The sequence below is a fragment of the Terrapene carolina genome, unplaced genomic scaffold (assembly GCF_002925995.2).
Source record: "Terrapene carolina triunguis isolate 2854851 unplaced genomic scaffold, T_m_triunguis-2.0 Scaffold88, whole genome shotgun sequence".
In the NCBI taxonomy this organism is placed as follows: Eukaryota; Metazoa; Chordata; order Testudines; family Emydidae; genus Terrapene; species Terrapene triunguis.
The window spans coordinates 48,832,320-48,859,230 of NW_020664439.1; the positions used below are offsets into that span (position 1 = coordinate 48,832,320).

Sequence of the window (26,911 nt, forward strand, 5' to 3'; positions counted from 1 at the left end):
GGGATATAATAGAGGGCTATAAAATCATGAATGGTCTGGTGAAAGTGAATAGGGACGTGTTATTTACCGCCCTAAACATAACATAAGAACCAGGAATCGCCCTATGAAATTAATAGGCAGAAAGTTTAAAACAACCAAAAGGCCACACAACACACAGTCAACCTGTGGAACTCATTGCCACGAGATGTTGTAAAGGTCAGCAGCAGGTTTAAAACAAATACAGGGAAGTTCTTCACGCAGCGCACAGTTAACTTGTGGAACTCCTTACCTGAGGAGGTTGTGAAGGCTGGGACTATAACAGCTTTTAAAAGAGAACCGGATAAATTCATGGTAGTTAAGTCCATTAATGGCTATTAGCCAGGATGGGTAAGGAATGGTGTCCCTAACCTCTGTCTGTCAGAGGGTGGAGATGGATGGCAGGAGAGAGATCACTTGATCATTGCCTGTTAGGTCCACTCCCTCTGGGGCACCTGGCATTGGCCACTGTCGGTAGACCGGATACTGGGCTGGATGGACCTTTGGTCTGACCCGGTACGGCCGTTCTTATGTTCTTATGTCAAAAGTATTGATCAGGTACGTTCTTGGAGCACAGGTCTGACAATGGCAATTCACCAAGATGATCAGGGATGCAACCCCATACTCTGGATGTCCCTGAACAGAAGCTGGGATTGGCTGTCAGGCAGAGGCCATGTGTGTGTGTGTGTGGGGGGGGGGGGGGGGAGTGCGGGGGGCATGTGCCCCCCCCCCAGATTTGCTGCTTGGCTTGTACTGAGCATGCTCAGTAACACTGCTGAAGATAGCTGCCCTCACTGCCCCACCTCCACTATCAGCAGGCACGGGTCAGCTCTGCTCTCAGGGGATGGGTGACTCAATAATCGCCCTGTTCTGTTCATTCCCTCTGAAGCCCCTGGCACTGAGCACGGGCTGACCGAGGACGGCGTTCTTAACTTCATGACAGTGGCCGTGGGCTGAGACACTCAACAGACTAGGTGTTGAGCAGCCTCCACTCCCGTTGACTTCACTGTTGTCCACGGGAAGTGAGAGTTTATGGCACCTCGCAGACCTGGGCCCATGAGGGGGGTTGTGCTTTGTAAGGCAGAGGTACAGGCTTAGTGGCTGTGGGTGGGCTGCAAACAGAGGCTTGCAGAGAGTGGCAAAGCCTGTGGGTGTCCTGCAGGGCTGAAGCCTGATTTATTTACTAAAGGGAAATTTAGCTTCCGCAGCAAATGCTCATTTGTTCTCACTAGCCATTGAAAGGACCAGCGTGAAGACTACACTTTGCAGATCAACTCATCGCTTCTCCCCCTCGCCCCCCATTGCCTGTCTCTGATTTCCTCACTTTTTCAAGTACATTCAAAGCATCTATTCTCTCTGCCGCCGCTCTAGGGTTGCCAGGCATCCGGTTTACGGCCGGAATGCCCGGTCGAAAAGGGACCCTGGCCGCTCCAGTCAGCACCGCTGACTGGGCTGTTAAAAGTCTGGTCGGTGGCGTGGCAGGGCTAAGGCAGGCTCCCTATCTGCCCTGGCTCTGCACGGCTCCCGGAAGTGGCCGTGATGTCCGGTCCCTAAGCACAGGGGTGACCAGGGGGCTCCGTGAGCTGCCCCCGCCCCTAGCGCCGGCTCTGCAGCTCCCATTGGCCAGGAACCGCAGCCAATGGGAGCTGCAGGGGTGGCGCCTGCAGCCAGGGGCAGTGTGCAAAGCTGCCTGGCCGCCCTTCCAGCTATGGGCCACAAGGACATGCCGGCTGCTTCCGGGAGCTGCCTGAGGTAACTCCCCTCCCAGACCCCAACCCCAGCCCGGAGCATCCTCCTGCACCCCAAACCCCTCATCCTCTGGCCTCACCCCAGAGCCCGCACCCCCAGCTGGAGTGCCCACCCCTCCTGCACCACAACCCCCTGCCCCAGCCCGGTGAAAATGAGCAAGGGTGGGGGAGAGTGAGCAAGGGAGGGGGATGGATTGAGCAGGGGTGAGGCATTGGGAAGGGGCGGGGCAAGGGTGTTTGGTTTTCTGCAATCAGAAAGTTGGCAACCCTACCCTCACAGGGTGCTTGAGTTGGTAGGTGTGTGCCACACTGCCCCTTCCAATCTGCTACGCTCAGCTTCCCTTCCAAGGGAAACCTGCCAGGGAGCTGGGGCGGACCGACTGCTCGGGCAATGAGAATCCAGGGGAGACCCAACTCCTAGGGATTGTGTTGGGCCCCCGATTGGTCATGCAGCTCTGTGGAGATGTTCAGGGCCTCGCAGGGGGACCCTCGGCTTGGGACTCGAACATGGACTGAGTGAAAAATATAGGGAGCATAAGAGTGCTCGCTGAGAGGTCAGCTGATTGGTAAGGAAAATGTTCTAGCATCCCCTCTCCCTCTCCCCACTTTCCCCTCTCTCAGCCCCACTCCTCAGACACCTCTTTCTCTCTCCCATGTGCACATACACCCCTCAAATACTGAGCTCTTCCTCCTTTCTACTCAACAGCAGGTATTTCTCTAGCTTTATTTCCTCTCCACCAATTCGATGTTCTAACGTAACCATTTCCCCTGGTGGGACCTGAAAACCTAGTTCTGAAAGTCTTCTGGCACCTACCCTGTTTCCCCGAAAATAAGACATCCCTCGAAAATAAGACCTACTTCCAGTTTTGCCTCTCGCTGTAATATAAGACATCCCCCGAAAATAAGACCTCCTCGATAATAAGGCCACCCCGGAATATAAGGCCCCGAAGCTCCAGGAAAAATAAGTCCTCCCCTGAAAATAAGACCTAGCGCATCTTTGGGAGCAAAAATTAATATAAGACACTGTCTTATTTTCGGGGAAACACGGTACTAACAGTAAAAAATGTTGTGTGGAGGAGGAAGGCATAAAGCTCTCTCTCCATCTTCAAACATGCTCAAATACCGTTAGCAACAACAAATAACGACATGCTGCGCTACCAGGATTGGCAAAGCCAACTGCACAATCGCGAGTTCAGGGCCTGTGACTGTCAGAATCCTAATTCGGATGGGCCATATTTTATTAATATTAGAGGAAACAGAATCATAATCCATCCTTCCCTTTTCTGCCCTGGGGAAACCCAGTCTGTCTGCTTGGGAAAAGGACTGGAATCATGTGGGTTTGTGCGTGAGAGCAAAGAATAACACAAAAGCACAGAGAAGTCAGTTTTTAGAGCCTGGCTTGTTTTCAGCATATCATGTGTTAAGTTCAATTCTCCAAAAGCTTTTTTTATTTTTAAAGGTAACATCTTTATTGTTATTATTATTATGTATTAGTTAATAATTATTTATTATTACTATGCAGAGAAGAGATTTTTCCTTTTGATCAAAGAGCAAACAGTTTGCGTTTAAAATGTTAATGGAGTCCTGATTTAAAACATTTTTTCTTCGTTTTTTTTGAAACGTTGCAACAGGCAAGATTTGGGAGTCGATTTCCTCATCCTACACGAAGAAAGATTTTTGAGTTCAGAATCCTAGCCGCTACCGGGAGGTCCTGCCTTGCTCAGTTTCTTGTCGTCTCGGTGTGGTTTCGCCGGCAGGGTGGGGAGGTGAGTGGGAAGGGAAGAATTGGAAGAGAGGGAGGGGGGTGTTTGTCAGTTATGTCGAGTCCTGGTTAACAACTTTGCCTCCGTTCATGGTTGGTGTCCCTGAACTTTTTCTTGAGCGTCCTTGTTTTTCTCCAATTTCATGCAGCGATGGCTCTCTGTACATGCACACTGCAAACAGAAAGGGCGACAATTAGCTTTCACACTATCCCAGAGACAGAGTTCTTGGACCACAATTAGCATTTCCTTATGTGTGGGGCATTTTTCCCTAAACTAGTCTTCTCCTCCCCTGCCCCCTTTCCCGCCACACACACACAGATAAGCCTGAATATCCCAGTAATATATTCCTTTATTATTCACGGTTCTCTGCCTGTGCTGGCAGTTCAGACCCTTTTAAGTCTACCCCCTCCCAGAGGCACAATTACAAGTGAAGGATTTCTGGTCTCTCACAGATAAGGCTCTCTACTCTCCATGTTTTTTATGACATACAAATATATATACATATAAAATGAACATCTCGATTCACAACATTGCACGTTAGCTCACAATGCCAATATTAGCAGCAGATCAATGAGTTAGCCCCTTTCCCCTGTCCTTAATCTCTGACAAGAAACAATGAGACCCCCAAAACTAACAAGGAATGGTGTCCCTAGCCTCTGTCTGTCAGAGGGTGGAGATGGACGGCAGGAGAGAGATCACTTGATCATTACCTGTTAGGTTCACTCCCTCTGGGGCACCTGGCATTGGCCACTGTCGGCAGACAGGATACTGGGCTAGATGGACCTTTGGTCTGACCCAGTACGGCCATTCTTATGTTCTTAACAAACTTTTGCATCCTGGCCCACCTTGCAGGGAGTTCAAGCTCCAGATTGTGGTTCCAACTGAAACCCACTTTGTCCCCTCCAGCCATAAACAGAGCATTTCAGTCAGTGTCTCTGCTATTTAACTCACTGCAGACCAGAATATGCCATGCTCTTAAGTGGCTGTGCAGCAAAGTAGGAAGGAGAAAGGATCCCCTCCCTTGGGTGGCCATGTAGGAGGTGCGGGCATCGCAGGTCTGGGAGAAACACTTCCCCGCTTCCCCTGGGAGCAATCTGGTGGGGAGTGGACAGAGCCGTGACTCTGTGCCGCCCCTTCCCCCCATGGGGCAGTCAGCAGAGGGGGCTGGCCATGCAGGAAGGGGAGTTTATGGCCTCCTATAAAAAGCTGCCCTATTACTCCTCCCTGCAGTGCAGCTGGAGAGACCAAGGAGAAATTGTCCCTCTCTGAGACCCAGCACCAGCCCACCCCCTGCCTGGGGTGATGCGCCTCCCCGCTGTCTCTTTCTAAGGGCTGCATGTGTATAGCATGATCTAGCCCTGAGAAAGGCAGGAGTACACACAGAGTCAGTGCTGAATAAGGGTCTCAGGAGGTAGCCCCAGGAGGCCAATCTTCAACACGGCATTGCTCTAACAGTCACCAAAATAGCGTTGTTTCAAGGCCCAATATGCTGGGGATGAGAACGAGAGACGGGGTCAGCTTGCGAATCTCCCCCCCCCCGCCCCATTCTGGGGATGTTAGGCCTGATCCTGCCAGCCTTACACCTTTGCCTGTGCAAAGACGGCCTGCAGTCCGTCCGTCCCGAGTTGCGAGAGAATTGTCGTGGAAACGACTGCAGACAGTGTCAAGCAGGGGAGAAGCGAGCCTGCAACGCTTCGGTTCTGGCTCATCGTCAAGAACATAAACACAACATAAAACAAACTAATTCCATTCCAAAATAGCTGAATAAATGAAAACAGTCTTCGTCTACAGAAAGATGAATTGAGTCCTTATGTTTATAGCTTTTCCCTGATTTAGGAACAACTCCTGACACTGAGGGCTAGATTGAAATGGCACTGGTACTTTGCATTTTACTCCCATCTAGATAAACATTTATAGTGATGCAGAACAATACAAGGCAGAGATGAAGTGCAGTCAGGTGTGCACTAATGTAACCGATGTTGCATTGCAAACTTGACCAATGAAAAATACTATTTTGACCATACAACACCTTCCCTCCAAGGCGCTCCAAGCACTTTAAATACACACAATAACTAGGCCTCATAACACCCCTTTGAGGTAGGTAAAATTATCAAGAAAGCCATTTTCAGGTGGAAAAAGAAAAGCAAAGAGAATAAGGAACTTACCCCAGTTTGCACATTGAGTCAGTGCCAGAACTGGGCATAAAATCTAGGAATTCTGCCCTGCCAGCCACTAGACTGACACAAACAGTGCACACATCAATGTCATCACCATTACTGCCAAATAGCCCCTGCCTGTGTTGCTTCGCTTTTGCCTTGCACATAGTATCATCATTTGCCCCTGCTCCAAGTGCTCCCCATGCGCCCCAGTAGCTCTGGACTGCCACTTGGGCTAGGCAGTGAAGAATCAACGTTTGACTTGTGGGCTAGTCCCGCAGCTTTGGCAGTCGCGTGAGTGTGAAATGGCGGAGGGCTGGGTGGCGAAATCAGCCTCTCACACCTCCTGCTGTCCCTCACAATTCCCATCTCCACTAGCTTTGGAGCTGGAATCCCATTCACCCAGGCTGGCTGGGTTAACCCCAGGGACAGGTTGGTTCAATGAGTCACCCAGCTATCAGGCAAAGCAGGCTATCCATAGTGCAAACTGGTTCAGTCTTGTCAATAAGCCACACCTAATGCTCTCTTGTGCACCACATACTCACACGGGAGTTTCCTTCCCTGCCAGGAGCACCTTGTATGTACAAGTGAAGGGCACTGGTTACAGAACAATCCCAGAGCACCCGCACCGCACCGCACCTCGCTTTGCTGGCGTGCTAGTGAGGCATCCAAAGCTGTGGGGAAAACGGCATCTCCGGGGACAGAAGCAAGAACAACAATCCTATGTAAATAGCACGCTCTCGTCATGGGCTAATTAGGCTTCCCAGCACCTCTTGATAAGCAATGAAGCCTGCGCATGGTCCATAGTTCTGATGAGGCACATGACGGAGGTTCCGGGAACCCAGAAGTTTGGTTCACTGGATCTCAGATCAAGGGGGCTAATGCTGGGGGCTTGAGACTCCCCTTTCTCGCTCTGCTGTAAATCAGGTGTCGCTCCACGACAGGAGGTGGAGATCCCAGTGTGCTGGGAGAAAGCTGGTGGTGCTGAGAGCACGGCCCAGGCCTATATGTGTATGTCTGCCTTCCACGGGAGTGCGGTTAGCTGTTTGGAGCCATCCAGCTGACGCACTGTATCGGACGTAGCCAAAGAGGGGGAAGGAATTAATGCTCAAAGAGAGAGAGTGCAAGAATCGATCCCCTTCACAAACAGGGTAACGGTTTATCCCATGGTATTGATCTCGTGCCTGGAAAGTGGATAACGATGCTGAGAGAGAATAATGGCAGAACTAACTTAACTCTATAATAACCGACTGGAGCAAGTCCCCCACCATACACACTTCCCTGTCCCTCCCCGCTTCTGCCATTTCATTGGGCACCATTGGCTGCTGGGCATCCGAGCAGCACACACCACTTGGGAGCTCTCACGCCAATGGGAGCACCGTGTAGAAGCACCAAACTCCACGTCCCTACTCTAGTGGGTGCGGCACAGCTGGGGAGGGAACAGTACATGCCCCTGGCTCTGCCCCAGTCCTGGCTCGCCCCACCCATAACATCATTGGAGGGACGCCACCACTCCACATGCAGAACTTTGCCCGGGGTGTCGCCCCCCCGAGACATGGGAGGAGGGTCACTTGTGTTAGTCAATGCTCCACTGAAGAGATTTAATTGACTTAACACCAGATGTGGGAAGGGAGTCGGGTCATTATGCACCTTGGTTTTCTGCCTTAATGAACGCAATGAAGGCTGGAAGGAAATTCCAGCTGATGTGAGTTGCAGACGGTTGAGCTAGTCTCTACCTGGCAGCTAAACACGCAGGACGCCGCCAAATGGAACCACAGCACGTCCATGGGTGACAGCACTTTTATTACCAAACGCCAAGGAAACGCCTGCTGAAAGTGATCCCTCTTCTTCCTTCAGGATCTAGCTTGAGGGTTTCAGTGAGGGCCCAGTGAAGCAAGCGTGGGAGAGACTCTGTGCGAAATGCTGCATTTCTAGGGCCCCGACGACACAAGAAAACGAGCTGTGTTTAGCAAAGGCTAATGAACAGGTTTTTAAATGCTGCTTCTTCTTAGCATATGCACAACATGCCTCAGGTGGCACGTGACCAGGATTCATCCCAAATTTGGTCCGCTGGTTGGATCATTAGCTGCCCCGGCCTGGGCCACATACTGATGGGCAGTGTGACATGAACACTGATCCATGCCCCCCTAAATGCTGTTCAGCGCCTACTAGAAGCAAAGACAATGATCTGTGTTTACTGGGGCTGAACTCGCTACATCTTCCTAATGCGGACAGCGCCTGGGAGAGAAATTCCCCCTTGCCACTTCACCGTGGCGACAGAGGGCTCTGATTTAGCAGAACTGGAGTAGTTCCACTATGGGAAAAGAGTTGGGGAAGAGTCGGGGGCCTCTGTATGATGCCCCTTGCACCCCAGCCTGCCAGGCCATTCACCACCGCAGAGGAGGTCTGCTCAAGCCAAGCTGCAGTAGCAGGCCTGGGGCCTCTCTGCTGAGAGAAGGAAGAGATGCACTCTGGTTCCAGGGTCTAGTGCTAGGAAAGGGGAAATGCGGGAACTTTAGAGCGTGAAGCAGGAGATACCCCCACCAAGGGGCAGAGTGAATATAAGCAGCCAAGTATTCCCACTGTAAGGGCCTGATCCAAAGCCAACGGCAGTGAATGGAAAGACTCCCATTGGCTGGGGGGGGGGGCAAAGGATCGGTTCCGTCCCTGAGGCTATAGACACTCCGGGAGATTGAAATGGCTTTAAAAGGTTGTACCGGGCCCAAGCGGTGATTCCACGCATGCCAATTGGCCTGGCTCAGGCCGCAAGCTCACAGCTTCATGGCTCCTTGAGTTCAGGCCACAGCAACCAAACATTACAATATCAAAAGAAGTGTGCAGTGGGTGTGTTTGTATCCCAAACTGGCACCTTGCCATACATTAACTAAGGATCCCCAAATACCCTTCAGGCTGTAGGACTTGAAAGCATTTTTGTAGCGTCACCGGGCCTTAAAACTTGCCTCTTCTGTATAGAAAAGCCATTTTAAGGCATTTTTGGAGGTGTTTTGCGTTTATTAGTTTTCTGCCTGTTAGCACTTGTACTGGAGAACTTCTGAATCCAGAAGCAACCGTTTTACCAGTTGAAGTAAAAGAACACATTTCCCTTAGCTGTTAGCTATTGGAGCACGGAGCTTTTGGTGTTTTTGCAGTTCTTGTTTAAACTAAGCTGCCATGTAGTTTTGTGCACACTGGTAAACTGCTGCCAAGTTTCACCCCAGAGGTGGCTGCCATTCAGTGGTGGGTGACGTGATTTCTGTATATGTAGTTTGTGATGCCTCTCTTCTCCAGCAGGCAAAAATCCTCCTCAACAGACACACCGCCCAGCACTAACTCTCATGGCCTTCATGGGGGTCACATTCCCAAATGAAGAGGAAGGCTGGTTCAATGGTTAAGGCACTAGCCTTGGTCTTGGAAGACCTGGCTTCCATTCCCAGTTCTCCCACAGACTTCCTGTGTGACCTTGGGTGTGTCTCTTAATCACTCTGTGCCTCAGTTCCCCCTCTTCAGAATAGGGATAATAGCCTTGCCCTGCTGTAGGGGCATTTTAAGGGTCAGAGGGAGGTCAGACCAAAGAGGCAGAGGTAGAAAGGGAACTGCAGAAGAGAAGCGGCTGGGAGGGAGGGTCTCCTGCAGTGGTCCCTGGAGAAGAGAGCTGGGGCTTTGGGAGAAGGCAAGGAGTGCAGCCTTGCCCTTGCATTTCCTCCTGCTGCCCCGACAACAGAAAGGGACAGTACCTCCGGGGGGAGGGGCTGTGCCCACTATCAGGCAGGGGGTAAGATTTGTTTTTGTGTTAGGGTTTTTGTAACTTTGTGTTAATAAAGAAACTAGACCCCAAGTAGGGCTTCAATTGGATGAGCAAGACTGGGTGGAGTTTTGAAGAAGGAAAAGTGAGGCAGTGCCCTGTGGAGGTCCCCCTGGCCACGAGGGCTGCTCAGACAGGAGCCACCCTACTACGGTCGCACACAAAGGATCGGGGTGCTCTAGGGCTGGTTATGCTACAAAACCAGGACGAGAGGTAAACAGTCCCACACGCAGCCTTGGGGGAGAACGGTGCTATACAGGTCACCTCCTTCCGTCCCCCAGCCCCTAGAGGGCCATCCGGGGTCTTCACCCTGGCCGAGAAGTTCCCGTAAAATATTCTGTGCCTGTCTCAGATTCATGGGTGGGGGTGGAACGGAGCCAACTTCACTCCAACCCCTCTGCTGCCGACCACTCATCTTCGGCTTGGGAACAGAGCCCTCCGCGCGCCGCGGCCCCAGACAGCGGAAGGCTTTGGCAGGCTGACACGTGCCTTTGCTGGGGGGGCAGCCAGCTCTTGGATGCAGCAGCGGGCGGCAAAGCAGCCCGGGGGAGGACTCCTTAATGCGGCTGCCGGGCTCTAAAGTGCTCGCCTGCTCGCTCTGGAGGACAGCGACGACAGACGCTCGCGCGGGCGGAGGCATGCAGGCGAGGGAAAGGAACGCCAGGGCCGCGCTGGGCTTTCGGAAACCGAAGCAGCAGCAGCATCTACTGTAATGAGAATGCGGCCCTGAGTCAGGCCTCTGTGCCTCCCAGCTGTGTGGCATCCATCTACCAGTGACATCCGCCCACCGTGCACCGACTGGGCCCCGCGCGAAAACCCAAATACTTAGCAGCAAACGGAATCCCTCGCTTTAAGGGACCCCCCACCGCACACAGCCAGGCAGCACCGAAATATCTGCCACAAGGGCAAACCCAGCTGCTGTTGGGGAAACCACTCCAGTCCCAAACGGACTGGGGACGGGGGGTGAGGAGGAGACAGACAAGAAAGCGGTGGGGGAGGCCAGGTGAGATAAACAGGCCGGCTGCAAACTCCAGTGGCGGCCACTGTGGGCTCCAGGGAGGGAGTCCCACAAATGACCATCCTCGACTCAGAGCCAGTGCCTGGCAGGCGCAGAGGCTCAGGCCTAGGTTCTGCATCGTTTTCTGCTACTCATGACCTTGCCGATATAGCTGGGGGGGAAGGGTTTGCAGGGGAGTTCCCATGTGGTCTGGAATTCATCTGTCTCAGCCACTGGCCTGAAGGGGTTTCCTGACATTCATCTCCACTCTTCAGAGAGCCCAACCTCCTCCTCCTCCGAGCAAAGGACAACGCATTCTGGGAGCAGCACCGAAAAGCCATTTCAGCCCTTGCTCTGAGCCCCTGACAGCTCCAGAGTCAGAGCCCGGGCTCTGTTCTGCTATTTTTGTTAGCAAGAGAGAAAACGCTTCCTAATTAAAACCATCCATCCGAGGCAAACCCCACCGCAGTGCCTCGGGCTGCCTGCACGCCGGCTGCACTGGGGTTAGATTGGGGCAGTGGTGTGTGCAGGCTCCTAGAAGGGGAAAGCTGGTTCTGGCAGTTCAGCTTGTGCAGTAAATTTACCCACACAAGCTAAATTGCTGTAAGCCGGGTTTAAGCCGACATACGTGTCCACACACTCAGTGCCACTGGCCTAACTACATCAGGGTAAAAACTGCACCTTTAGTTACACTGGCGGAATTGTGTGTGTTGACCAGCCCTCAGCATCTCTCTCTCTCTCTCGCTCGCTCTTATTTTCTTTTCTCCCTTTCCTTCCTCCTTTCCTTTTGCCCTGATACGAAGTTTGGTTCTGGATTTCAGCCACTCATGCTAGGCAGAGTATCAGCGTCTGTCAGGGGTTTGTCTGCACGCACGTTTGCATCGGCTATCAGTGCAAAGCCCGTGTGGACACTCTTATGTCAGCTTTTTGCGGTTTAACTGTAACCCATTGCTAACAGAGTTCAGCTAAATTGAAATAAGTGTGCTTTGAACCAAACTAAGAGCATCCAAACGGCCTCGTGCCCTGGCTGAATGAAACCAGTTTAAAACCCCCACTTTTAGGGAGCAGGTGTAACTCTGGGTGAGTAGACAAGCCCTGGCAGGTGCGGAAGACATGGAGAAGCTGGAGAGAGCAATGCTAACCCATTGAAATGTTCTTGTCTTAGGTAAATATTTCTGACACTGACAATACAGATCTAGGCCCCTCCCTCCTCCTTGAGGAATCTCTGTTGGGAACAAGACCATTCACTTTTCGTCACCCAGCAGGAGGAAAGCTCTGGGTTTGTTTCCAATGGAAAGTTAGTGCCTGTGAAGGGCACTAGGGTGAATAACCCTGGGGACCACAGGATGGGTGCATCAAGGAGAGCTGCCCCTGGGGTGTCAGGACAGGCTGGATAGTTCATTGTCTATGTCCCGGCTTTCTCACCGGAGACACATTCTGCAAGGTGGATACCCGGGTGACTCGGAATTGGACTGAGATTTCCCCAGACTCTTGACAAGGGCTTCCAAGGAGCTATCAGAGACGGCAACACATTGTGGCCACTTCAGACAAAGGTTGTATTTGAACTTATGACCTAGGTACGAGGTTCGACCATCCCTGTACTATGCTCTTTACTCAGCCCGTGCCCCCCGTTTGGTTGGGGTTTACAGCTCGTTCTCTAGTAACCCAACCTGCCGGCTCATGTTTTGGGACGCACTGCAGGGCTCACAGCAAAGGCCGACAGGCTCCAGTATTGATGTTGCAGCGTGTTTCAACTCGGAAGCTCTTACACCACTGTCCCTGCTGTAGGGTACAGTGCCCGCTCCACTCTGCTGAACCACAGTACAGTCCGCCTCCCCTCTACCCCTTCCCCCCCCCCCCCCCCCCGGGGCTCACATCTGCCCCATGGGACAGAGCGTGGGAACTTTCCATACCTTCAATGGGTTTGGGTACAAAATGGGACGAGGCTTTGGTTTTTTTCACCCGGTTCCCCTTCATAATTTGACCTTCTTTATTGAGCCCCAGGAACCACGCTCGTCCAGACTCCTGCTGCCGATACAGTGTGGAAGAATAAATAACGTAGTAGTTTTCAAAGACCGATTCCTTAAATTTGCACTCTGGTGTGAAAATCTCCTGCAGGGAGAGAGAGAACACAAAGCAATGGAAGGAATTAATCACTAATCACTTAAACCAGGCATCACTGGGAGATAATCAATGTTCTCTGTTGTTACAGCCAGTTTAATGAGAGAGAGAGAGAGAGAGAGAGCACAGTAATATAGGGAGAGCAAGAATATGTAGATCTAGAAACTATCTCCTAAAATGGAAGGCTCTAGGGTTGATTGCGAACCATACCCCTATGCTGTTAAGAGAGCTTGCAGTGGATGCGCTTTAAAAGTGCTTGCACACCCAGCTTGCACAGATATGGGCCATTGCACATCCAAGCCTGGATCAGCGGGTGCAAGGAGCCATGGAGAGTTTTGGAAGCCCTGTGGCTGGGTGTTTCTGTAGGAGCAATCTAGAGTGTGTTTGATAATTGCTGTGTAAAAGGGAGGCCGCAGCATCACGGCTCTGTCACTCCCTGCCTGGCCTCTCCAACAAGGTCTGCAAGCGTGTGGCTGCCAGCATCAGAAACGGCGATCTCACTAAACAAATGCAGAATCCACCTTCTGGCAAAAGGCCGCTGTGAAGGGAGGGGGTGCAAGGGATGATAAGAGATGGGGGTTTAAGCCACAAATTGCATTTTATTTATTAAAAAGTGGGGCACCGAGGAGATGAGGGAACAAAGCCTGGAAATGTTTGAATACGAAAAAAAATCAGAGAAATGAAAATTGGTTTTAAAATGTAACCTCCATTTCCCCAGTCCCAACAGCGCTGGGCTCAGTCCTGACCAAGAAGCGAAAATGACTAGAAAGAGACAGCATTCGATCCCTGCTCCTGCGACAGCCCCTACAGCCCCTTCAGTGAGGCTGCCAACATGTTCTCTACACACCACAATTAAACGGGAGCCTTTGGAGCTTTCAGTATCACTCCGGGTTATGATACCTATCCCCAAGTGTTTTGGGGGGGAGGATTATATAAACTATTGCTGGTATGGCAATAAATCTGATATGCAGCAGACCTGCATGGGCAGTCGGCCTTGAAGCCAGAGAAGATAAAGTGCAGCAGAAAATGTCCAGTTCCTGGCTGCATGTTGTGAAGTCGACACCAATCATTAGCACCGCACACATTGAAAATGAAAAAAAACAACCCAAATCAATGGATTGTTTGGCCGTGTGTGATGCAAGCTCTCTGGTTTCCTTAAAAATCAGTATTTCCGAGGGTGAGAGGAGGGGATGCAATGGGACCAGAATAGCCTTCCCCAGTCCTTTAGAAAGGTATATAAGGCAGTTTTCCAGTTATCAGTGTTTCAGGCGATCTCCCGATATTGGTTCTCTATAGTCACTGCCGTGACGGGCAGTCACAAAACACCCAGCCGTTGCCCCGACTTGGAGTACACAGCTTATGTGGGGTGGAGACACCGGCCTCTTATATTGGTGTTTCCCCCTCAACTCTGCAGTGACCGATTCTGTGCTCTAAGATCCATGAGAGTTGAGTGTTGGGCCACACACACTAACAAAGAAGAGAGACATTATATTTCCCCAGTGCTCACCCCTCTAAGATCTCAAAGTACCTTACCAAGGCGGGGAAGCATTATTATCCCCTGAAACTCCTATCATGGTCCGCCTCAATCTTCGTGGTCTCACAGTTAGACTGGGAGTGAGGGTACCAGGGGTTTAGTCCAGATTTCACCTTGGGGAAATCATTTGCTATGTGACATTTGGCAAGTCATTTCCCCTCTGCGTGCCTCAGTTTCACCATCTAAAAATTGAGATATAGTGCTCCTCTCCCTTTATAGGCTTATGCCTTGGTTTGTAGTCAGTAATAGCATGTCCTGTCGGGGACAGACAGACAGATAATTAGTTTCTTCTGCTTGGTGGTGGTGGTAAATGTCACGCCCTTGAGTGTTGGCATAATGTTTCTGGTGGGGCCATTCGCTGATGTCGTTGAGGATGCTGATAAGAGGTGATTGAAGCTGTCCACCCTGCTTGTTCAATAGATGTCCTAACAAACTTGACACAGGCGGGTTATTTCATCTCAACTCTGGGAATAGTCTATGATGTGTATTACTTTTAGCTGCTAATTTTACTAAGACTCTTGAGTGCTACAAAGCAGGGGAAGGCTATTAAGATAATACCAGCAGATCCTCTACCAGCTTTACTGTCAAAGTTAATTATATTAACTCAAGCAAGAAACTGTTGTTTCACTTATCTCAGTCTGAGTAGAGCTGCAAAGAAAGGGAATAACTGGAGACGTACTTAAATGGTTTCACACTAATAAGCTAGTTCTTACCACAAATACTGCACTGACTGAACTATCTGGCAATTTGGGGGTTTGTTTTTCTTCTTGTTTTCAGAAATGCAGTAAGCTACTAGCCTGAGATGGAAAAGCTGGGGTGGGGTGTGTGGCCTTTTTTAAAGTCAAGTTAGTGCTGGTGAAATACGCCAGGTGGGCCTCCCTGGAGGCAAAGTCCTCTCCCAATGCAACAGGGAGGGCACCAGCAGCACTGGTTCCCCACACCATCCTCCCAATGTGTCTCAGCCCTCCTCTCTGAGGGATAACAGGGAATCTCCACGGTTCTTCAGCACCTGATTCGCCCTACCTAGTGTGACCTCTGCCTGCTTGGTGTGGCGCTCTGTCCCCCTCTAGTGGCACCTAGCCCAGCTAGAGGTTGAAGAGTCTGCCCCAGCTTTGGCTAAGAGCGGTGTGGCTTTTAGCTCATGCAGTAGAGCTGGGGTGGGCAAAATTTTTAGCCCAAGGGCCACGTCTGGGTATGGAAATTGTATGGTGGGCCATGAATGCTCACGAAATTGGGGTTGGGGTGTGGGAGGGGGTGAGGGCTCCGGCTGGGGGTGCGGGCTCTGGGGTGGGGCCAGAAATGAGGAGTTCGGAGGGCGGGAGGGGGCTCCAGCTGGGGGCAGGGGGTTGGGGTGCAGGAGGGTGGGACCGAGGGGTTCGGAGGGCGGGAGGGGGCTCCAGGCTGGGGCAGGGGGTTGGGGCGCTGGAGGGGGTCAGGGGTGCAGGCTCCGGGCAGCGCTTACCTCAAGCAGTTCCCGGAAGCAGCGGCATGTCCCCCCTCCAGCTTCTATGCAGAGGCGCGGCCAGGTGGCTCTTTGCACTGCCCCATCCGCAGACGCTGTCTCTGCAGCTCCCATTGGCTGCGGTTGCCAGCCAATGGGAGCTGCAGGGGTGGCGCTTGGGGCAGGGGCAGCGTGTGGAGCCCCCTGGCTTCCCCTACATGTAGGAGCTGGAGGGGGGACATGCTGCCGCTTCAGGGAGCTGCGCGGAGCCACAGCACACGTGGAGCCAAGCAAGCCCTGGACCCCGCTCCCCGGCAGGAGCTTGAGGGCCGGATTAAAACATCTGAAGGGCCGGATGTGTCCCCCGGGCCGTAGGTTGCCCACCCCTATAGTAAAAGCTCCTACACTAAGCTTGACAGGTCCCAGGTTTGATCCCGACAGTCGTCGGTTTTACTCTTGCATTTGGTACAGCCATTTACACCTCTTCAAAATGGGAAGTAACCACTCCTGAGTCAGTGGCTTACATCCACTCTGCTCCGGTGACGACAACCATACAGGGGGCAAGGTGGGGAAGAGTCAGGGAGGGAGGGTTCAGCTTTCGTCTTCTGACTCTTGGGGTGTTTTTTATTCATGAATTTAGTCCCTGCCGTGCCTCCACTGAGTCCCACCACTCATTTCACACCGGTCCCCAAACACTCATCACATGTTAAAGACTACAGCTGGTAAAAAAAAAAAAAAGTTTGTTGAACCATTTTTTTGGACAAAAAACAGCTTTTCAAGAAAAATAAATATTTTTGCAACAAGATTTCATTTGGTTAAAATTTTGCAGATTTTTTGGGGGGAAGGGGGGAAGGACACAAACAGTCAAAAAAAGTGGTGACATGTTTTTGGTTTTTGAACAGTGAAATTTCCTACTGAAAACCATTTGCAAAAACGGAATTCTTTTCAGCTTGTGATTTCAACAATAAAACCAACAACAGTTCAAGGAATTTTTTTTTAAATGAAATTTAAGAAGTTTCCCATGAAAAACAATTAGCATTGTTTGCCTAGCTCTACTCCTGATTTTCAGTTCTCAGCCACTTGGGCTGGATGAGAATCTGAGACCTAGGAGTGCAAAGTTCTCCCGAGGACAGTGGTCCTCAAACATATTTGATCGCCCCCACCTTCTTTGTGTCTGTAGTAGTTTAGGGGTCCGACCCCCCACCACACAAGTACATATGCCGATATATACGGGGGCGGTGCTTCACTTGAATCACTTTCGGCTTCTTTGTTTTTCACTTGAGGTTTTTTTTTTCTGCCAACGATCCATTGTAATAAGACCAAAAGCAAAACTGTGATTGTGATCCATGCTTAAAATGAAATGTGCACACCGCATCGTAGCAAACGGATTAACGTACCGATGGCAACGACTTTGTGTAATGCTCTGCAAGCTTCACAGAAAGCTGTCAAAATGCACAGCGTTATTTAGAGTCAAATGCACAGCGCCATCTGAGGACCTGGTACGTCTGGAGGAATCAGCTTGCTAGTTATGCATTGCTGTGGGGAAAATGTGTGCAGTACGTTTTTTTTCCTAAAGCTTCTCACCTCCTGCCCAGAACACATTCCGCTCCCCCCAGTTTGAGAACCTCTGCCCTAGGAGAGCTGCAAACTCAATAAAAAAGAGTGAGTAGATTTGCTATTTAAAAATTAATTTTGACCTGATTTGTGCTAACTATTTCCGTTGAAAAATGCCTATCTACATGGCCACCCAGATGTTTGTGGGAGATTAGGTTAGGGAGACGGATCTATATTCCATTGATGCACACACACTCACCGAAAACAACACGGGAATCTGCTTGCACTCCCAGGGATTAGCTACATTTCGTTTAACCGCCACCTGACTGGGAAGTGATTACAGGGCTCTGTGGCTGTGACACCGCTCATTGAGAAATGACGCTAATGTTCTGTGAATGAGCAATGCGGCTGGACTGCACAGGGACTGCAGAGGGACTCAGATGTATGCACTGCTGGGACGGCGCCACGACCACTTGTGCTACTACCACGATTCGGACACGATCACAGAAGGGACGTGCCGTCGGGCTGGGCAGCCGTGGGCTAATCACTGAGCGATCGTTCTGCCCGGAGAGCATAAGGCCAGGGCAAAGCGGGTGTCACACGCCAACGGCGCCGGCATAACAACGCCACAACGTCCGACCGCAGGGGTTGCTGCTTACAGCAAAAATGCAGTGTTAGCCCCTGACCCTGCAAGGCCCCGCGTGCCCTTGACTCTCAGGGCTTTGCAGGAGGCAGTCAGGACCGGTATTTGGCACCTGAACTGAAGTCTGGGGCAAGAGCTTGCCGCTTAGGGAGTTTTGCTAAATTACTCTTCCTTTTCTTTCCCTTCATTCATCAGTAATGCACAGTCACTGATGGCTTAGCTGCAGTGGCTCTCCGTTTGGGCCTAATCCTGGCCGGTGCAGAGCCAGCTGCAATTCCCACGCACAGCAGGGTGCCCAATGCAATCCCCACTCACATCAATGGATGTCTTTCCACGGACTTTGCCGGCTGTTGGATCCAGCCCCAGATGCTCAGCACCTCTCAGGATCAAGCTCCCACTCCCAATATTTTTGAAATCACCAAATAGAGAGAGATCTTTTTGTAATACGGTTCTCCCTGCGATATACACCGAAAGGAGAAACTAATGGCTTCATGAAATCAGTCGCTGAAATTCGCACCAGTAAAAGAATGCAGCCATTCTGCAAGTAATATACGGCATTGTTTAGGGAGGGATCTGAATGACGGGCACTGAAATAGCTACGTCATTTATTGCCGGAATCATGTTTTTGCTTTGTTCAGAGTATTTACGGGCTTCTCTTTACTTGCGGAACAAGACTTGGGCCAGATCCTCAGCAGGTGTCAATCAGCAACGCTGCACTGCAGTCAGGGGCAGGGGGACGATTTAGACTAGCTGAGAATGGAGTTCACATTGATTCAACTTTTGTTAAATATTGAGAATTTCCCACGTGTATTCAGCTGAAGTAACGACTAGTAATCCTAGTAAACGTCTTAATTTTTAGCATTGTCTACGCTCATAAGAGCTGCATTTTGCTGAGCTTACAGAGGTGGCACTAGACCAGGGGTAGGCAACCTATGGCACGTGGGCCGAAGGCAGCATGCGAGTTGATTTTCAGTGGCACTCACACTGCCCGGGTCCTGCCCACCGGTCCGGAGGGGGCTCTGCATTTTAATTTAATTTTAAATGAAGCTTCTTAAACATTTTAAAAACCTTATTTACTTTACATATAACAATAGTTCAGTTATATATTATAGACTTATGGAAAGAGACCTTCTAAAAACGTTAAAATGTATTACTGGCACATGAAACCTTAAATCAGACTGAATAAATGAAGGCTCGGCACAGCACTTCTGAAAGGTTGCCGACCTCTGCACTAGACATTATGGAAGCACCTCTGCCGTGTTTCCATAAACACTCCTCCACCCAAAAAGAAAGGATGGATTTGCAGGACAGTCTTTCGTTCACAGGGATTTTTCTCCAATTACAGACCATGGCAAGTCTCCCACTCACTTCCATGAAAGCAGCTCTTTAGGAAAGCCATGCTAAACGTTGACCAGGTTGAGGACATAGGTAGCATTAATATCATCGTGTGCGGTGCTCTATGGATAGAATACAGACATGGTTCTGACCCAAAAGGATGTGTAATTTAGGGTTTGGTCCTGCATACCCTGATGAAGGGAAATGGGCCTTTACTCATGCAAGTAGGTCTTGCTCACATGAGTAATCCCACTCAGGAAAACTGGGGTAGTCCCATGGAGACTGGGGTAGTCCCAGACAAGTACCCCCACTGATTTTAATACTTGACCGCTCCCATTGACTTCCATAGGACTCCACACATGGGCAAGAATCATAGAATCATAGAAAATTAGGGTTGGAAGAGACCTCAGGAGGTCATCTAGTCCAACCCCCTGCTCAAAGCAGGACCAACCCCAACTAAATCATCCCAGCCAGGGCTTTGTCAAGCCGGGAGTTAAAAACCTCTAAGGATGGAGATTCCACCACCTCCCTAGGGAACCCATTCCAGTGCTTCACCACCCTCCTAGTGAAATTGTTTTTCCTAATATCCAACCTAAACCTCCCCCACTGCAACTTGAGACCATTGCTCCTTGTTCTGTCATCTGCCACCGGTAGTTGAAGGCTGCTATCAAATCCCCCCTCACTCTTCTCTTCTCCAGACTAGACAATCCCAGTTCCCTCAGCCTCTCCTCATAAGTCATGTGCCCCAGACCCCTGATCATTTTCGTTGCCCTCCGCTGGACTCTCTCCAATTTGTCCACATTCTTTCTGTAGTGGGGGGCCCAAAACTGGACTCAATACTCCACATGTGGCCTCACCAGTGCCGAATAGAAGGGAATAATCACTTCGCTTGATCTGCTCCTACTAATGCAGCCCAATATGCCATTGGCCTTCTTGGCAACAAGGGCACACTGCTGACTCATATCCAGCTTCTCATGCACTGTAATCCCCAGGTCCTTTTCTGCAGAACTGCTGCTTAGCCACCACTTTCCTCATATTCACAGAGCCAGTTATCTCATCATAGAAGGCAATCAGGTTGGTCAAGCATGACTTGCCCTTGGTGAATCCATGTTGACTGTTCCTGATCACCTTTCTCTCCTCCAAGAACTCATCTGAGTTTTCAGGACCCAGGATCTCTTGATACTAGATCATCTTACTAATGGATCTTACTTCTGACCTGACCATTGTCACTAATACGGTCATCCTGTGCATTCTTTAAAGTGCTTGACGGAGTAAAAGAGCCCAAACCTGCCTGATCAGCGTTGACCTCGGAGGGGCTGTACATGTTACAATCCTGACACTCACGTAGCCTCCAATTTAACAAAAGCAGACACGAAGGCTGCATGCTTTAACTCCTCTCCTACAGCCGAACCACTCACTTTCATGGCCAGCAACGGCTGTTCGTGCACACACGCATGCACACACACGCGCACACACAGGGGTAAATTAGAGGCAGGCGAACAGGCCCGGGGAGCTCACGGACTGTGGATTTGAGGACTGACAACAGAGTGGCTTTACGTATGGCATTAGTTCTGAGCTGACAGTGTAGCAGGCAATCTGGTGGCAAACACACTAACCCAGAGAGTTTGCAAATGAAATATTTGATCCTTTGCTTCATTTCCCACTAAAGATGGGCCCAAAATTAAGATCTAGGATCAGGTCAAGATTTTATCTCCTAGCGCCCAAAAACTCAGAGTATGTTTGGATTTAAGGGGCTGGTTTGTCCCCTTTATGCAACATAAACTTGGGATCCAAATAAAAGTCCAGATTTTAATCCCTCTAAGGGGTTGGAAGACATTAAGAACTGGAGCTCTGGTCTCATTCTAACTTAACTTAGCTACAGAATTCAGTGCCATGCTTTAAAAAAGCAATTGCCTCTCAGGAAATGAGTAATGTAACAATGCAACCACCACAACCGCCTTAATGATCATTTGGGCACGGGCAGATTCCAGCACAGATTCTGTTTTTCAATTCCTTATCTGAGCATCCCAACACATCCCTTGCCTCCGCTGCATTCTGGTTATCTGACCAAGTGTCTGAAATAGGTAATGATGCTATAAACAGCTCTGACTCTGAAGGACTAGCCGGAAACACCTCTCTGCACTCAGAGCCATTGATTACCAGGCTGCGGCAGGAGGGGAAAACAAGATGCAGTTGTGTGACAGTTAAAATGGAGATTCTTAAATCAGGGGAAACAGAACCTTATCTCCCAGCCTGCTGAAGCCTGCAATGAACATTGAGGAAATGTAATCACGCAGAAACCCTAAACATGAGATGAGAGAAGATTATTTTATCTTGTAATCTCTGTGGGTCAGGGACTTTCTAGTCTGTTCAGTGCTAAGCACAGGGGGCCACCGAACCAGACTGGGGCCTCTTGGCCACAGATATTAATAAATAACCTTGCATAGACCCTGAGCTCAGATTCACAATAGTATTTACATTGCTGTATTGCCCTAGAGGCTGTAACCGAAATCCAGGCCCCATTGGACGGGGTCAGGGCCGGCTCCAGCATTTCTGCCACCCCAAGCGATCGGCGGCGGCAATTGGAAAAAAAAAAAAAGCCGCGAGCGGCGGCAGTTCAGCGGCAGGTCCTTCGCTCCTAGAGGGAGTGAGGGACCTGCCGCCCCCGAATTGCCGCAGGTGCCGCCCCTCTCCCTTGGCCGCCCCAAGCACCTGCTTGTTAAGCTGGTGCCTGGAGCCGGCCCTGGACGGGGTGGTGTATGTACACATAGAAAGAGACGGCCCCCGGCCCCGAAGAGTTTACGTTGTAAACAGGCAGGCACACACAGTGGAGGGACAAAGGGACTGTTAATTTCCCTGTTTTACGGGCAGGAAATTTGAGCACTGAGAGATGAAGTGACTTGCCCAAGAGACTGTGGCAGGGCTGCACACTGAACCCAGACCTCCAGCATCTTAGACTAGCTTAGTCACAAGGCTACTGTCGCCCCCTAAATGTAGTTGGAAGTTTACACTGATAACCCAGAGGGCGTTCTAGCTCTCCAGGAGATGGATTTACGGTTGTGACTGCCATGTAAGACATCCCTCAAGAAGGCCCTGATCCACTTCTCACTGAACTCAGTGGCAACCCTCTGACTTCTTCAGCTGTTACAACCCTATCCTGTTTATGCGGTCACACAACGTGATGATGTTTCACTGGCCCTGAAAGTGATTTCAGCGCCTTCCTCTCCCACAAACACTGCTCACAGGTCAGCGGGACACCCCAATGAAATTAGGATAGCCCCCAAAATATCATGATGGGCACCATCCGTGCCCACCGAGAGGTAGGAATAGCATGTAGACAACACGTGTTCGCCTTTGCTTCCAGAGATACAGTCACACCGAGCTGGCAAGAAGGAGGGTGAGGACTCGCACACAATTTTCGGTGTAGTCCAACTTTTGATGCGTCTGACGAAGTGGGCATTCACCCACGAAAGCTTATGCTCCAATCCATCTGTTAGTCTTAAAGGTGCCACGGGACTCTCTGTTGCTTTTTGAAGCAACATGTCACCTGGGCAGAAGAGAACGGTACCTGCCCAGGAGCTCTTACAGCTATTGGGGACTATTACAGCCATAAGCGTCTGTTGTACTGAGACAGCCTCTTCGCTTTGACTCTTAAATTCTAACTGTAGGGCTTAGTGGAGACAAACCGTCACGGAAACACTCCCTATCTCTTCTAGTGCTGAAAAGATCTCCTTTGCCTTAATCCCCATTTCAAAGCTGTCATGGCCAGGGCTGGATATCCAATTTCTTTGCTGCTAAAACTTTCATTCTGAAATACACGGACCTAGATCAGGAATGTTTTGACAACTCACTGACAGACTGGCCACAGCTGACCAGTTAGCTGCAGGCCTTTCAGTCCAAAGCATCAGGCAAGGCCAGGGTGGGCTTGTATTGGACAGACAAGGTCTTAGAACCAAAAAAGAAATGTTACAAAGTCTGACAGCCAGCAGGCGTTGGGCTTTTTCCCTCCCTTCGGCGTGCTTCTCTGCACAGCTGCTGCATCGTCCAACAGGAGAGAAAGGAAAGGCTGGTTTAATTCAGTGCTTTCTACATTAAAATGCAGACTGGATATCCAATCGGAAGGCCAAAGTGAAACCAGTCAGTATCTATGCCATAGAGTGCAGAGACCTTCATGGCCAATGGGGTCTTGTGGTTCAGGCACTTAGAAGAGTTGGGTTTAGTTCCTGGCTGTATCCCAGACTTGCTGTGAGACCCTGAGCAAGATGTTCTGGACCCAGAATTTCAACTGGGATCCCGTATTGGGATTTTCTGGAGCTCTTACTGCATATGAACAACCCCCATATGATAACTGTGTGCTGAGGATAGATCAGATATTTAATGTGATGAATGGCTCCTCCCCAGTGGCAGGTGGTTTTTTGGGCGGGGAGGGGGCCGGGAGAGGGAGAACATGTTTTTCTGCAATAGCAGAAACTTCCTCATTCATTTGGGTTGCTGCTGGGGATTTCTATCTCCACGTTAGTGGGCAGCTGATTTTTCTGTGCAGGTTTCCCATCCAAGTATGATCAGGCCTGACCCTGCTTAGTTTGTGAGTCCTGACAAAACCCACAACCTAAGGCTGCAGACTTGACTCCATTCATTATTAGCTTCGATGTGTATGTGATATGAAACTGCCTTAGCCTTCCCTGCTTACAGCACAATTTCCCCATGACTTAGCACACATGGACACCGAATATACACAAGTGCATATTGCATAGACCCTCCTGACCAGAGGCTAACTAATGACTGCAATTTCCAATACAAGATAATACAGTCACTCTGGAGTAAAATAACATAGTAACTCTACTTGGCATGAGGCACAGTTAAGCATACCATATTCCTGCATTACTAATATACAGAAAACTATGTGCAAGTATCTTTAAATGATGTGACTCAAAATACATCAAGCAAAGGAATCCAAAGTTAAGGATTGATTCCTCCTATTGCAGCAGTTCTCAAACTTACTGGCAGCACACCCCCCTTCTGACAACAAAAATTACTTCCCAACCCCATGAGGGGGGACCGAAGTCTGAGCCTGACCAAGCCCCACTTCCCTGGCTGGGAAAGCCAAAACCAAAGCCCGAGCCCCACCGCCCCAGGGAGGAAGCACTCGTGCTTCAGTTTTGGCCCTGGGAAATGGCGCTCTGGCTTTAGCTTTGGCCCTGGCCCCAGCAAATCTAACGCCAGCCCCGGCCACCCCGTTAAAATGGGGTCCCGACCCACTTTGGGGTCCCAACCGACAGTTTAAGAACCACTGTCCTATTGGAATCTATTTATTGCAGCATGAACTATGTAGTACATAAAACTGCCCTCTTTCATTAGAAGATACTTGCCGTACAATCAAATGTTGTGTGTTCATTCTCTTTGATTTTAATTTACCCAGGTATGTGAGATAGTTAACTCATTGGGTCAGACTATCATAGAGCTGACATGGGATGTTTCTGAAATACTGAACGTTCTTATAGTGGTCTTGAAATATAGATGATACAGATCATGTGATCGAGCAGCCATCTGAAGGCCTAGTTATGTTGTCAGATGCACATGTATGGCTCCTGTTAACTTAAATGCAGCAAAATCCTCATTTTCTAACCTGAAGGGATCTGTGGCGATGTGCATAGGCCAGTTGGGCCCCAAATAAGACTCAGGATCCAAACATGTTGGAAAAATACGGATCTGGATCGAAATTTTGCAGCTTGGGTCTATGTACAGCCCAGGCCCAATTCTCATCTCACATCGTTTTGACATTAGAGTTACTCTTCATTTACACTGGGGTTAATTGAGATTAGGCGCATTCACGTTACCTCTCGGCCATCATAATGCAGTTTAGTCAGTTGCAGTCTGAGAAGCACCACTGTCATAATGAAGTTAGGAACAAAAAGCCCCAAACATTCACCCCCGTGACATGTACCAACATGAACCACAAGAAATAGCCTTATTTAACAAAGGGTCAGCTGCGGAGTCTATGTGAATCTCAGAACGTTGCTCGGAGACAAGCCGGGAGTGGATCATGCTTCCCTGTCAGGGCCGTACGGGCCTGGAAATACAACCAAAACCAAACACATTCAAAGGGAGGCATGTCTCAAGAGAAGGTTTGTGTTGCTGCCTGCTCTTGTCTCTGCTAGTCCACAACCGAAATAAAACAGCAAGGACAGACATCACAATCCCTCCTAAGTATCCATAACGTTTAATAGCAGAGGTGATCTTCTAATACCTCTTGATCACTACCACATCCTGAGGGCAGGATGCTGAATCCTGATTTGAGCTTGTCGAGGGCACCAAAGAGGACAGCAGGACCCACTAAGCATTTCTAAGCAAGTCAGGCTGTATTTCTTTAGTGGACCGAATGGTGATTTATGATTGTTCCTGTTAAAATTGACGCTATCACCCTCATGACTAGGGAAGGCGAGTAAACACCTAGAATCCTTCTGTAAATAGTATTTCTTGGTGCTTGAAGAAAGAGAGGACCATGTAACTGTGACCATCTTACTGCAGTCTTTAAATCGAGATAAAAACATGCTTTAAGTCAAACAGAAGTTACGGGTCTGATACAGGAATTACTTAGGGTTTGCCTACACGGTGAGGTAATGCGCTCTACGGGGGTGTGATTTCTAAAGCACACTAACGTGTTGCACATTAATTGGTCCATGTAGACCCTTTGGGTTCACTTTAATGTGGTGCTGTTTGATACAGAACTACGTTAAGCATGCTAGGGAACCTTACCTGTGCACCAGACCAAACCACGTGTCCCGCAGTGATTTTCTGCGCTGATAGTGCTCAGCGTTTTTCCCATTTGGGACCCAAGCCCTGTGGCGGACCATGATCCATCTAATTACCTCCATGACCAAGTTACATTCTGACAGAATGTACAGTAATTAGGAAGATACGCAATTGACTAATGAGCTACAATTTCACTCTTGGCCACTTCGGCAAAGCTGTGTTTGAAGACGTCCATCCACGGAAGTGATCACCGCAAAAAACCATGCCAGCCCTGGGTATCATTTGGCAGGAATCAGAGAATCATCGGACTGGAAGGGACCTCGAGAGGTCACCTAGTCCAGTCCCCGGCACTCATGGCAGGACTAAATAGAATCATAGGACTGGAAGGGACGTCGAGAGGTCACCTAGTCCAGTCCCCGGCACTCATGGCAGGACTAAATATTATCTATGTTTTATCAATGTATTATGTATCAAGTATTATCAGTGTTTCACGTGTCACTATTTTTTGGCAAATGCCGATGTGTGGGGCTGTATTTTTTCAAACAGCCGTCAACTTGTTAAAAGCTGCTATTGGAAATGTTGTGGCTTCAAAGCCTGTGCAGTGGATTCAGTCTCAGTGCTAGTCACGTGATAACAATGGACCTGGTAGAGGTTGACGGTCTTCTGGACCCTGCTCAGGGATGCTGGGCTCCTCTGTTGAGCCATCCAGATGTCAAGTGCTTGCACCCTGTGAGAAGGTACAGGGTATAGTGAGACATAACAGGGGCGACTCACAAAGCAGGATACAAGAGTTGTTGCAATAGCCCACTGGGGAGAGGGAAGTAGGCTCTGGGTAGAGAGGTCCTACAGGGAAAGCTCTTTTTAGGCTGGAGGTTCCTGTTTGATTGTTGCTATCTGAGACATCAATAAAGCCAAAGCTCAAGAAGAGGGTAAGTTTGGAAAATCTGCCATGGGTGTATGCTGTGTTTGGAGCAGAGTGGAAGCTACGCATGCTTAAAGACCAGATACTGAGTGGTGCCGATCACCTGCAACTCTCATTGACTTCAGCA

The 26,911-nt window shown here is 49.8% G+C and overlaps 1 protein-coding gene across 2 annotated transcripts in view; it reads right to left on the bottom strand.

Moving 5' to 3' along the window:
* Nucleotides 1-3,371: 3,371 nt before the first annotated feature.
* Nucleotides 3,372-26,911, bottom strand: part of FGF12 (fibroblast growth factor 12) — a 283,489-nt gene continuing 259,949 nt past the window's right edge. For both annotated transcript variants that reach the window (XM_026650165.1, XM_024212029.2), the window contains 2 exons: nt 12,395-12,593; nt 3,372-3,697 (listed from right to left, as the gene is read on the bottom strand). In XM_026650165.1, coding sequence (XP_026505950.1) covers nt 3,579-3,697; nt 12,395-12,593 — 318 coding nt within the window. In that variant the 3' untranslated portion in view covers nt 3,372-3,578. The remainder of the gene's footprint in view (nt 3,698-12,394; nt 12,594-26,911) is intronic.